The following is a 13,394-nucleotide window of genomic DNA, read 5'->3' as shown; positions in this document are numbered from 1 at the left end:
TAAGATATTAGAAATATAAATATTTTAACAAAATAAATATTTTAAAGCCAGCGTCTATTCGTATCAAAAAAATTCAGTCCTTTGTACCAAAATTGTGTTACAAATAATCCCCAAATCATTGGTGTTTTATATAGGATTAAAAATAAAAAAGGCAATGATACAACTTTACATTAATACATTTTTTTTTTTTTTCAGAAATCTTTAAAAATAGGAACAATGAAAATTTACATCAAGAAAAAGGAGGATTTTGATTGGGGTAAGTGACTTTAAAATCTTCAAATATCGTGAGAATCTTCCCTAATAATGAAACTCGAAAAACCAATATTTTTCAATGAGGTCCATCATATTTTAAAATATTTGTATCTGTACTATAGATATTTAAACAACCACCACAAAATTTTCCTATTGCAACCTCAAGAAAGACAAAATTTCCCTACGAAAGAAATTTTATTTTCGGGAATTGAGCACATTATATTTTTTTATTTCTACAGTAGTCTTTCGCATTTTTACGTGCTCCTTTTTGTACGCTTTGTATATTAGTCACTCAATCCCTTTTTTTAGTAACTTGAGTCGATATAGTTACATTTTTAAAACATCTTCTTACGAAAATCTTGACAGTAAATATAATTAAATAAATTAACGCAGTAAAGCTAAACAAAATAAATCCGTACACATCTAAAAGAGCAACTTCCCACCAATAGAGGTTCACTGCTGGTGATCTTAAAGAATCTCCTCCATTTCTCAAGACATATTCGACCCAAAAACATGCCGTGTCCATAGGACTCATTGGCCTATCGCGGAAAAGTTGAGATTCACGTTCTACAGCTTTTCTGAAAAAATATATATAAATTTGATTTTTAATCAAATACCTTATGGGTGAATAACAGATAGTTAAACTGGTAATAAACAGAAGTTGTTTAACTCTAAAAAGCTAAAGATTTGTTATAAAGCATGTTTCGATAGGATGCGTATTTTTTGTTTTATTCGTAAGAAAACAACATGAAATATGAAAAAAAAAAATATTTTGGACAAACGACACAAGCTACGGAAAACAATAATTAGTAAAAAGTTGCTTATCCTAAAGAGAGCTACAAGTTTGTTAGTGATTATGTTTTATTAAACGCGTAATTTTAGTTTTGGTCGTAAAAAATTTAATAAGTAATTTTTTGAGAGGACGAGTATCTTTTTCGTTAAGAAATCTAAAATGGATTAAAATCCAATTTAAAATTCTACTAAACGTCCAATAATTAAGTTAATATGCAAAATTCCTGAAAATGAAACTAGGAATCTAACAAGAAAAATTGGACAAAAACTATAAAATTTTCCTATTGCAATTTGGAAAAATATAAACATTTTTCTACAAAAGAAAAGAAAAAAGTTCTTTTTCTTTGTGTTAAGAAAAGTTTCTTTCTTTCCTTTTTTAGGAAAATGTTTATTATTTTTTTTAAATTGCAATCGGAACCTTTTATGGTGGTTATCCAAATTTGGTCGTGACATTCTTGGTTTTCTTTTCAGGCATTCTGCGTATTAATAAAAGAATATCCATTGAAAATAAAAAATTAATTTGTTGAAAAACGACACAAGGTACGAAAAAAAAATTAATGGAGGAGTTATGTAGCCAAAAAAAGATCGTCAAATTTTTAAAAAATAATTTTTAGATAGGACTAGTATATTTTTTTTCTTTCGTAAAAAAATAAGTTTGAAAATTAAACATTAAACTTTTTGAAAAACGACCCAGGAGGCGAAACATAAAATGAGAATACAATAAATTCGATTTAATAGCGTTGAACATAATGTAGAAAAGTTCACATTTTGGACTAAATCAAGTGCAAAGCAGGAGACATATGATGAGAATGTTTTCCTTAATACCGAAGGAGCTTTAACAAAAGAGAATTCACAATCACCAAGTTACCCTTGTCGATGTTACGGCGAGAAAGTGGGCAGATTTCTTTTTAAACTTACCGGTATTTAGGATCATTGAGAATGGCATTAAAAGCTTCATCTAAAGTTTGTAGAGTTATTTTGTTGTAATCCAATCGGATACCAATATTTTTATTGACAAGAGTTTCTACATTTCGAAACTGGTCACATAGTAATGGTATCCCTATCATGGGAACTTTATGATACAGAGCTTCTTGTATTCCCAACATACCGCCATGAGTTATGAATAATCTCGTGTTGTGGTGTTCTATAAAAATTATAGAAGTACAAAATATTATTTTCTTCCTAAAATGGAACTACTGTCCACATTCTCAATAGTGCCGAAAACGGGCTTATAGAGGAATAACTTTTCTCGTAATGGGTTAAAAATTCAGCTCTTTTCATAAAAAATTAACCTTTTTTCAAAATTCATATTTTGTTGCTAATCAATTAACTGAGATATTTTTTATATGAAAACTTTTCTGACAATTAGCCTCTTTGATATGAAAGTTCATATTTTCCGTATAAATATTGCATGTTTCTTGAAAACATGTAACTGTTTGGATACAAATTTTAACTAATAACTATAAAATTTTCTTTTTCTTTAAAATTCTTATTTTTGTGTTGTAAAGTGAATTGAAATATTTTTGGATAATAATTCAACTCTTTTTTTTTAATTTGCCTTTTTGATTAAAAAATTCACCCGCTTTATTAGAATTTTAATTTTTCATAGACAAAAATGCAACTGTATAATTTAAAATTTAAGAATCTTGTTAAAAAGTAAAATTTTTTGTTAGAAGTTCGAATATGTAGCAGAAAATTAACTCATTGTTTACAGTGCTTATTTTGGTATTGGAATTTTGGTTTCAAAACAAATTTCATCCTCCTGGAATTAAAATGCAACTGTTAGATTGAAAATTCAACCCGTTCTTTGACATTTGGTCTTTTCGATTTTAAAATTCACCTACTTGAGTAGAAATGACATCTTTCTTCGATAAAATTACAACTATTTGGTATGTTTTTCAATTAAAAATTTTTTTAAATCAAAAACTAATGTTTTAGGAGAAATTTGATCTTTTTCGATGAAAATGCAACTACTTTTTTCAAAACTAAACTGTTTTTTTTAAAAGTCATACTTTTTGTTTATAATTTATTATTTGTTGTTAAAGATTAACTGAAACCTTTTTTGGATGAAAGTTCATTTCCTATCAAAGAAATTGATCGTTTTTTATTAAAAGTAAATCTGTTTAAGTACAAATTTGATCTTTCTTGGATAAAACTGTGACTATTTGGTAGAAAATTTAAGTATTTTGTTAAAAAAATCATAATATTTGGTTGGGAAAGTTCGTCTTTTTTTATTGAAAATTTAATTTTTTCATATAAACGTATTTTTTCTTTAAAAACTCGTATCTTGATCTTGAAAAGTGAACTTAAATGTTTTTTAAATATAGAAATTCAACAATTTTTATCAATTAAAAAAATTAATAATTTATCTGTTTTAAAAGATATTTCATATTTAAAAAAATAAAAATGCAACTATTTGCATCCTTTTTGGTTAAAAATTCATATTTTTGCATTGAAAATCTAATTTTTTCTAGAATCTTTTTTAACCGAAAATTCAACTATTTTTCGAAAATTTTTCTTTTTGTTTCAAAAATTGATTTGCTTTAGTAGAAATATCTTTTTTTGTACGAATATGCAACTTTTTGTTTAGAAAGTATTCTTCTTTGCTCGAGTATTCAAATAGTTTGTTTGGAAGATTTGATTTTGTTGCTGTTCCTGTCTGCTTGAACCAAAAAAAATTTTAATAAATAAAATTTTTTATTTTATTTGTTTGGCTTGATAAGGGTGCGATATAAAAATGCCGAAACGTTGGGGATTATTTTTTACAAATGTTTTTTATTGTGGTTTAAAAATAGTAAAAATAGAAAAGATGAAAGATAAAAAAGAGAAGAAAGGAGATTGGTTTGGTTGCCTTCTCATTTTTCTTTCTTCTTTTTTGTTTTTGTCAAAAAAAAATTTTTTTCTTTCCTTTTTTAGGTAAATTTTTTTTTTCAGGTTGCAATAGGAACATTTTGTGGGTGTTGTCCATATATAATCGTTGGGTTTTTGGTTTTATTTTCAGAATTTCTGCACATTTCTTCAATTTTAGAATTGATTGAATCACTTCGTTAAGAAAACATTTTTTTTCGAAGATTTATATTTTTAGTGAAAAATTCATTTTCATTCATTCCGGGTTTAAAATTTCATGTTTGTTGGGTAAAAATTCATCAGTTTGGCGGAAAATTAACTTACTGTTTTATTCCATTTATAAATAATTCTATGTTAACAATATTACAGGATTAAAATGCTAGTATTTAAATATGAATAATCCAGAAAATGAAAAATTAGTCAAGGAAAAATCAGGGAATTTTGAAAATGAAGTTCTCGCACACCCTGCCTAATTTTACTAATACTAACTAGCAATAACTAGAAAAAAAAAATTTTTTGCAAATTAAAAATTACGTACAATTGAAAAAGGTAGGGTGGTGTAGAAATATTTTGTTACGGTTTGTTTAAAGGACGGAGGGGGGGTTATAGAGAGAGGGGCAGTATCCATTTCATCGCGGTGTACCTGTTCGTCTTACCCTCTCCACTCGACTTCTCCTTACGTCCCTGACTGAGCGAGATTGCTGTGCCGGGCTTTGCCAGCAGGGGGCCCCTTTGTCCTAATGAGGCATAAAATGCAATACATAAAAATGATATAGTTTTGCAATCAGCAAATTAAAAATATTATATTCCGAATCTCTGTGTTTTTTCCGATTCCAACGTTATGTAATTTGCAATTAAAATATTGAAATTAGACTAAGTTATGGCAGATATTAGTTTATTTTTACCCTGACTAGATAACATTTTGGAATTTTCCGTAGAATAATTGAAATTGCATCAGTTTATTTGGTAGAAATTTCGCCTGTTGACAATTTAATAGAATATACGGATTTTTACCCAACTGCCTAGAAGAATATTATACATGAAACCAAGTACTTGGATTTTTAAATTAGAAAGAGGAACTCTTACAAAACAATACACAATATAAGTTATTTAGTATACGCATACACATATAGACATATACAATAATTTTATGATATTAAAAATGATGGTCGATTCTTGGACAATCGAACAGAACTAGGGGTTGAAAAAAAAGGATTTTGAAAAATAAGGGCCACACTAGTGTATTCAATACAAAGGCAATTTATTAGAAGGAAATTAAGCTTCACTTTCTACGGAATAGAATTAAAATGAATATATTGATTATAGTACATTATAATATGGAAAATATAAGAGCATCACTTCTACCGGATGAGTATTAAATTGTCAACAGGCGAATTTTCTACCAAATAAACTAATACATTTTCAACAATTCTACGGAAAATTCCATAATGCTATCTAGTCAGGGTCAAAACAAACTAATATCTTCCATAACTTAGTCTAAGTTCAATATTTTAATTGCAAGTTACATATCGTTGTAATCGCAATAAAACATAGATTCTGAATATAATATTTTTAATTTGCTGATTGCAAAACTATAACATTTTTATGTACGGCATTTTATGCCTCATTAGGACAGAGGGGCCTCCCGCTGGCAAATCCCGGCATAGCAATATCGCTCAGTCAGGGACGTGAGGAGAAGTCGAGTGGAGAGGGTATGACGAACAGGTACACCGCGATGAAATGGAAATCGCCCAGAGAGTCTATAACCCTGAAACCGGCAAAACTGGGACACCCCGGGAATTTTACGTAACCGGGAAGTGAGACTGAATTTATTTTTTGACTAGGAATTTTTCAAATTTTTAGACAAAAAATTCTTTCCACGTGTGACGTTAAAAATTAAATTGTTTCAATTGGAATTTGGAAATTCTTAGTATAGTCAAGCAAATTTAAACGCCCAATTAAAACTTTATAAACTATTTCCAATTAAGAAATAACTTCAAAAAAATATGCTCATAAATAAAGGCTTTTATCAAATTTAAAATATTTTTTAATTCTGAAATGTAAAATCGGTAATTATAAATCAAATATTCAAAACATAACAGAAAACTCAACACTCAGCTTTACAATTTCAATTGTTCTAGAAGAAAATATTTAATTTGCAAGTCAAATTGTTGAATTTTGGTGCATAATAAATATTGAACATCGATGATTCTTAGAAAAAATTCGATTAAGTTGAAGAGATATTTCGAATGTCTGCAAAAAATTTCAAAAGTAATAAAAAATGTCTAATGATTTAAAATAATTTAAACGAAGTGTCTACGTATGCCAAAAAAAATGCGGCTATTCATACTTAAATTTTTGGATAAATAGTCCACAGCTTAATTTAAAACAAAATATAGATTTTTTCAGATTTCGAAAAAAACGATTTGGAAGGTTTTTAAGAATTATGAAGGGCTTTAAAAGAATAAAAAACATTTTCTAAATATTTATAAGAAAATTGAAAATGACTTTATATTTTGAAGACATAATTTGAAGAGAATAATTAAAAAGATTTAAAAATGTTTCCAAAATTGTCAAAAATATTTTCCATTTTACAGAATTAAAGAAAAATTAGGAAAAATTCGAATCATTCTAAAAGATATTTAGAAGTTTTGACAAAATTCCAAAAATAATTGGAAATTTGAATCCATGTAAAACAGCATATGAATGTTTCAAGATTTTTAAATACAATTTTAAGCTTTCTAAAGATTTTGAAACTGTTCAAAATAAAAATCATTTCACTTTTAATTTAGAAAGTGTTCAGTTTATAACAAAATTTAATCGTACAATTTAAATTTATAAATTTATTTTTTACCAACCGGGGAATGACCAGGAATTCTTTTATCTGATTAAAACGGCCACCTTGAGAAAGTCGGATCCGAACTTTGGGCCAGTAGGGGAAAGCGCAGGAGTGGGGATAGAGCCCGAGCTCGGATTAGGGTAAACGGCATTATTCAGAGGGCCACTATTTAAAAGGTGGACGTAAGTAATTGTATAAGGAAATGATATAATTTTTGTTGTCTTACTTAAGACAGGTATTTGAGGAATCCATGAAGACGTTCGCACATTGTCTGGCAGGCCTGGGAGGAGTTTAGTTTTGTCTGCGATTTTCATTAGCACCCTCATTGGAGCAATTTTTTCAAAAGATTTATAAAAAGCAAGAAGGGTTTCTTCTGGTAGAGTTTCTACAAGTATCATAGATCCGAATGTAAAGTAGATAACTCCATTTGTGCTTTCGTTCATCCAGCGTTCGAGCTCCTAAAGCAGGAAAATAGAACATTTTATCAATTAGATTTATTAATTAATGATATTTGGTAGCCGATTTAGCTCACGGGAGTCAATTTGGTATCATCTTCTTCTATATGTATACCACCAATTTCTATTAAGCCTGGGGTTGAAGGTTTAATACCAAATGGGTTATGATAAGAATTGACAAGGGTTAAAGCCACAGTTCTCTCGATTTCTCGAACGCTTGGTATATCAGAACTTAAATATTTTCTCATTGACTCGGTTTGTGCTTTCTCTGTGTATATGAAGTATCTGTATTTAGTAGAATGAGAATGCCATGTGTTTTGTAATCTTTCCCAAAAAGTTGAAACCGTATATGTTCTCGTTAAAGCGTCTTTATAATAAGCACTGGCTGTAGGGCTTCCAACTCCATCACCAGTCCATGGAAATTCCACATTCGTAGCAACAGTTATCACAGGCACCTTGAAGACATAACCTAATCCAATATAGCAATTGGCAGTAAGTACCTGTAGATTTGGTTAATTACTTATCAATATTCGCGGTAGCGATTAGTGACCGTATTAAAATTACGTAACAGCTCCAGAAAGGGGTTTGGGGGGAGGGTGTCGACAAGCTTTGTTATGATTTCTTACAGAAGGTGGGAGAGGGTCCTTCACTCAGGGAGGGTAAGCGGGGACAGCGCCGACCAATTAACAGCAAATGATTTTTTTTTAAGTCAATAAGATGTGCAATTGATGTATTCTTCATTTCGAGTTCTACATTATTTTATATCATATTCCTATGAGTAATAATCACATGAACAAAACAATGATTTGGTAATATAAATATTACTAACAAGCTGTATTTCGTTGGATTTGCTCCCCACCGGAGGGCAAAGCCGACCGTAGCTTTTAAGTGAATTAAAACATCTACTAATAGGAAAATATGATAGGTTATTTTGAATAAAAATAGAGACAGCTGTAATATAACCTCTTCCTCGTTAACCCTCTACTAGAAACGGACTTTACGCAATATTTCTACCGTACTAATACAAAGAAATTTGCATATCGACCGGATTGAGAATAATAATCTTCGATTGTTTTTTCCATTTAGCTTACAGGATAACTAGCTCTTCTGCATTGCCGACCATTTATCGACAAAACTTGTGACACGTGTATCACCTAAGCACTTGTAAACTGTTATTTTCGTCGGCCCTGCCCCACTGGCCATGTCTCGATTATTTATCAGATTTAATATATTTTGGACTTGCACTGCGTCTAATTATTATTTTTACATTGTGTGATATTGTTTTATTTGTCAAAATAGCAAATTTTTATACTGTAGGTATTGTTATTAAAGCTGGAAACTTTATATTTCTGTCAAAAAATTTTCCATGCTTTCGTGGCAAAAACTGTTTTCTGTATAATATTTCTTTTACAACGTTAATTTTTAAGGTTTGAGGGAGCAACACTATCTCTATAATGAAATAGATTTATTTAATACAAAGTAGAACGAACATTTTGAAATAATACCGATAATAAATGAAAAGTCACATTTGCCCCACCGGTCAACGATGCCCCCCCCCCTACACTAGGTAATTTTTGAAAATTTGCCAAAAATATTCTCTTATAAATCATGTTTTTGGTTACAAACTTTATTTTTTGATTTTAAATTTAAGCATATTCTGAAGCAGTAACACCACGTCAGTGACAGAAAAACGCCTAGCTTTAACGCTTTATTTCGGGAGGATTAAAAAAGAAATAGGCTTTCTTTCATAGGGTTTGCTTAATACATATTCAAGTACAAAAAAATTTAATTTAAATTTTAATACAAAATGGCGACGACAGAGCATGTCTTGAAAATCGTCTTTTTTCAAAAGACCTTCATCGGAGGATAGATTTTCTCGTAAAGTTTACGACCTGAAACGAAAAACCCTTAAATTTTATAATCTATGTAGAATCATGTAGAGAGTTTTTTAAATCAAGTTTGGTAGAAGTTCTGTGCTTTTAAAGAAATAAATCGATTTTTTATTCAAAAAATAAGCAGTTAATTGTTTGTAACAAGAAGTTCACATTAAATCGAAAAACGGCTACGTACTTTCATAGAGAATGTAATTATGAAGTAACTGTCAAAATTCCAAATCGATGCATGCAACGGTGTTCTAGTAATATGTCCTCCCATTTTAAAAAAAAAGTTGTTTAAAAAAATGCGCTTAAGGCTTTACGAGCGTTTGAATCCCTGATATTATTTATCTTTAATCTGCGATACCTGCACCGCATATAGGCCCAACTGCATATTTTGTATGATCCTAGAGCATTTTTTAAGCCAAAACAAAAAAAATTTTTTTTCAAAATCTTAAAATGGTGTAACCCCTTAAAAATACATTCTTTTTGGTTGAAAATTCAACGGTTTCACTAAAAGTTCGTCTTTTTAGGCTTGATATTTCATTTTTTTTGTAGGACATAAATCTTTTGTTTAAAATGCATACTTTGTGGCTAATAAGTCAACAGAAATCTTTTTTTGGTGAAAACTATTTTTTTCTGAAAATTTGTATTTTTGATATAAAAATGTACCTGTTTTAGTAGAAATTTCATTTTTCTTAGACAACAATGCAACTGTTTGAAAATAATAGTATTATTAAAAAGTCATACTTTTTGGTTAAAAATTCTACTATTTAGCAGAAAATTAACTTATAGTTTAAAAATATTTTTTTTGTATTGGAGAGTGAACTGAAATTTTTTTTGAATGCAAATTTAACTATTTCTTGAGAGTTTTTTTTAAATTCATCAGTTTTTAAGAAATTTCATCTTGTTTGAATAAAAATGCAATTGTTTTCTTACAAATTCAACAATTCGTTTAAAAAGTCGTACTTTTTGTTTTAAAATTCCGGTGTTTTTTTAAAGAACTAATTCATGGAAAATTTACTTTTTGATTGAATTTAATATTAAAATGTTTGAAAGAGAAGCGAAATATTTTCTGGACGAAAAATCAAAATTTAACTGTTTTTTTTTTTTAATTAATTTATTTTGATTTTTTCAAAATAAAAATTCATCTGTTTTAAGAGAAATTTCATCTTTTTGTTTAGATATGCAACTTTTTGGTATAACATTAAACTATTTTGTTCAAAAGTCATATAAAATTTATCATTTTTTGTCAGATTCAAATATTTTCTTAAATCACAGTTTTTCACTTTTTCTACTTACCTGAGTAATCACAAGATCGTAAGGTAGCTCATCAGATCTATTTTTTATAATATTTTGTATTTCTGTAAGAGACAATAGGTTGCAAATTTCATTCCCAGCACCAAATACATAATATGATACGGGATCTTTGATTACTTCAAGAGGTTGTTCCATGGATACATTGTTCACGTAATCAACTCTAGTCCCATTTAAATTGATAATAGTTCTATAATTCTTTGGTGGATCTTTCAGTGGATAATGGGTAATAACGTCGACATGATGCCCTTTTTTCACTAAGCCTTTCATCAAAGCATTAAAAACTTTAGTGTGACTATTTACGTTTAAAGGAAAAACACCCAATATTCTTTTGGTTTGAGTCTCCATAATATCCAGATAAATAATCAATAATAATACAAGTAATTTTCTGAGAGAAAACATTTTAGGAATTATATTAGAGACTTATGATAAAACCGAAATTTTAATAATAGACCCAATACGCATTTTTTATCATTATGCAAAAAAAAACTTTCGACACGCGTTATAAATTTATATAATGACAAAGATTTCAGATGGTTGTAAACGTGTTATTTGCATAATGATAAAATCTGACACAGTTCCTTTGCTTAATATTTTTACATTCGTATTCTTGAGAGTGTAATTTAATCGTCCAAATTTTAGATCACTCTTTTCAATGAATTTTTACGTTTTGGCACTCATAGAGTCCGAAAATAATAAAATTTTGTCGGTTTCTGTCTGTATGTCTGTATGTATGTATTTTCACCTGCATGTCGTAGCCACGCTATTTTTTGAAAGATTTGTTTAATCGAGTCAGCCTTTGATAAACTTCTTAAGGTACCCAAAATGATGGTTAAATTCGTTGCGCAGATATTTCCCACCAAAATTTAAAAATTATGGCATTTTTAACTTCGTTAAAAATTAACAGATTTGTATGCTTTTCAACATTATAAAAATTTCCAAAAAAAGGAAAAAAATACTTCTTTAATAGAAATTATAGTTTGAAAATTTTTCTTACATTTTCTGGTATACGGTAAAAAGACTTGAAAATTATTCTAATAACATTTTTAACTTTGATAAAAATTAAGAAGGTTATATGATTTTCAACATTTTGAAAATTTACAAAAAAAAAGGAAAACAATTTTACATTCTCATTCATGAGAATGTGATGTAATCGTCCAAATTTTCGACTTCTGGTTTTTAATATATCTTTAATTTTCAGCAATCACAGAGTTCGAAAATCATAAAATTAGTTTGTTGTCTGTCTGTATGCATGGTTATCTGAATGTTGTATCCACGCTGAATTTTGAAGGATTTTTACAATCGATTTAGCCTTTGATATAATTCTTAAGGTAGCCAAAATGAAGATTAAGTTCCTTCAGCAGATATTTAAAATTTTTTTCAAACATTTTGAATATTTAAAAAAAGGGGGAAAAAATTAAATATTTAAAAAAATATCAATCGCAATTTCTACTATGTACAAAAATTTAAAAACAAATCAAAACAATTTTTTAATTACAATTTATCGCTGTGATTCCTCAGAAGCTTAAATCACAGTTTTCGATTTAAGTTGTAATATTTATGATATTTGAAAAAATTTAGTTAAGGTGTACGCATTAAGCGTACGAAAACGAGCGCGAGAGTGTACGTGCACTGCGCGTAGTGATAAATACGAATGTGCCCACTTCTCGGGCATATTTGAAATAAAATGTTGTTAATTTAATATATTTAAAATTTATTGATATTTAAAAATTCATCGCTTAGAAAGTATTTGACTACCACCTCCGGAATTTTTAACAGATCAAGAAAAACGTTTAGGACACTCCATAAAATAAAAAAAATAAAAAATAAAATACAGGTCCAAATTGAAAAAATCAATTTGCTTATAAATATTTAATTCATATTAATAAATAAATAATCAAAGTGGATTGTAGTATACTTTATTCTAAAGTTAAGGAAAAGGCCCACATTTTATCTTCCGTCTTAATTTTCATATTTTTGTTTAATATTTCAGTATAAGCAATTGAAAGAAGTTACTTTTTATAAATTTTTTTTTATATCTCGATAACTTTGCCTGTCATATTAAAATAAAAAATACGTATCGAATATTTATTACAGTTAAATAAGAGAAAAAATATTTTACGTAAAAAAAATTTCAATGGCAAATATTGTGTGGAATGTCCCTTATATAAACTCAAAGAATTCAATAATCAAGGAGAGAGTTCAATATTTTGCATATTATTTGGATTTGAGAAAAAAATTATGAGCTTTAAAATTTGTTCTCATACTTTCAGGAAATCATTTAAATACCTGAAACAATATTTTTAACCCTACCCCTGCCTCTAAAATGTAAAAGACCAACCTTTTACATTTTGAGGCGTTTTCATACGTTCAAAGACAATATGTTATGGAAGAAGGCGTTTCGGAACTCAATCGATATTTCCAAGATTGGATTTTTAATTATTAATTGCAAAATATACACAAATATAGACTGAATGTTTGTAGAAAAGCGTGCATACTCGCGAACTAAGTATAGTATATATTTGTATGGGAATTGATTTAAAATTATATAACAGAACCATCACAATTGTCCAGAAATTCAGTCGATTTTTTTAGTAATTTGAGAAGATATAGTAAATGTTTTAAAACATCTTCCTACAATAACTTTGCTAGTCAATATAATTAAATAAATTAGTGTAATGCAGCTGAAGAGAATAAATCCGTACACATCTAAAAGAGCAACTTCCCACCAATACAGATTCACTGCTGGTGATCTTAAAGAATCTCCTCCATTTCTCATGACATATTCGACCCAAAAAGTTGCCGTATCAGTAGGACTCATTGGCCTATCACGGAAGAGTTGAGATTCACGTTCTGCAGATTTTCTAAAAAAAATAATTTCATTCTCATTATATGAGATATTTTTGGGTGAATAATTTTTGTCTACACCGAACTCTCTCTTTCAGTCGCCCCGTTCTCAGCCTTCCTAGAACTGCTAGCTCATGCAGTTTCTCAGACGAGCAGGGCGAGAGCGGCTGC

At 28.8% G+C, this 13,394-nt stretch overlaps 1 protein-coding gene across 1 annotated transcript in view; it reads right to left on the bottom strand.

The window, feature by feature from the left end:
- LOC117180654 (UDP-glucuronosyltransferase 2B15-like) overlaps positions 1-13,394 on the bottom strand; it is a 29,768-nt gene that overhangs the window by 4,009 nt on the left and 12,365 nt on the right. The window contains exons 5-10 of the mRNA XM_033373144.1: positions 12,957-13,240; positions 10,362-10,639; positions 7,263-7,685; positions 6,957-7,188; positions 1,963-2,188; positions 672-830 (exon numbers count right to left, since the gene is read on the bottom strand). Of these exons, the coding sequence (XP_033229035.1) occupies positions 672-830; positions 1,963-2,188; positions 6,957-7,188; positions 7,263-7,685; positions 10,362-10,639; positions 12,957-13,240 (1,602 nt within the window). The remainder of the gene's footprint in view (positions 1-671; positions 831-1,962; positions 2,189-6,956; positions 7,189-7,262; positions 7,686-10,361; positions 10,640-12,956; positions 13,241-13,394) is intronic.

The sequence above is a fragment of the Belonocnema kinseyi genome, chromosome 9 (assembly GCF_010883055.1).
Source record: "Belonocnema kinseyi isolate 2016_QV_RU_SX_M_011 chromosome 9, B_treatae_v1, whole genome shotgun sequence".
Classification (NCBI taxonomy): Eukaryota; Metazoa; Arthropoda; class Insecta; order Hymenoptera; family Cynipidae; genus Belonocnema; species Belonocnema kinseyi.
This window is presented reverse-complemented; position numbering and strand designations above follow the sequence as displayed.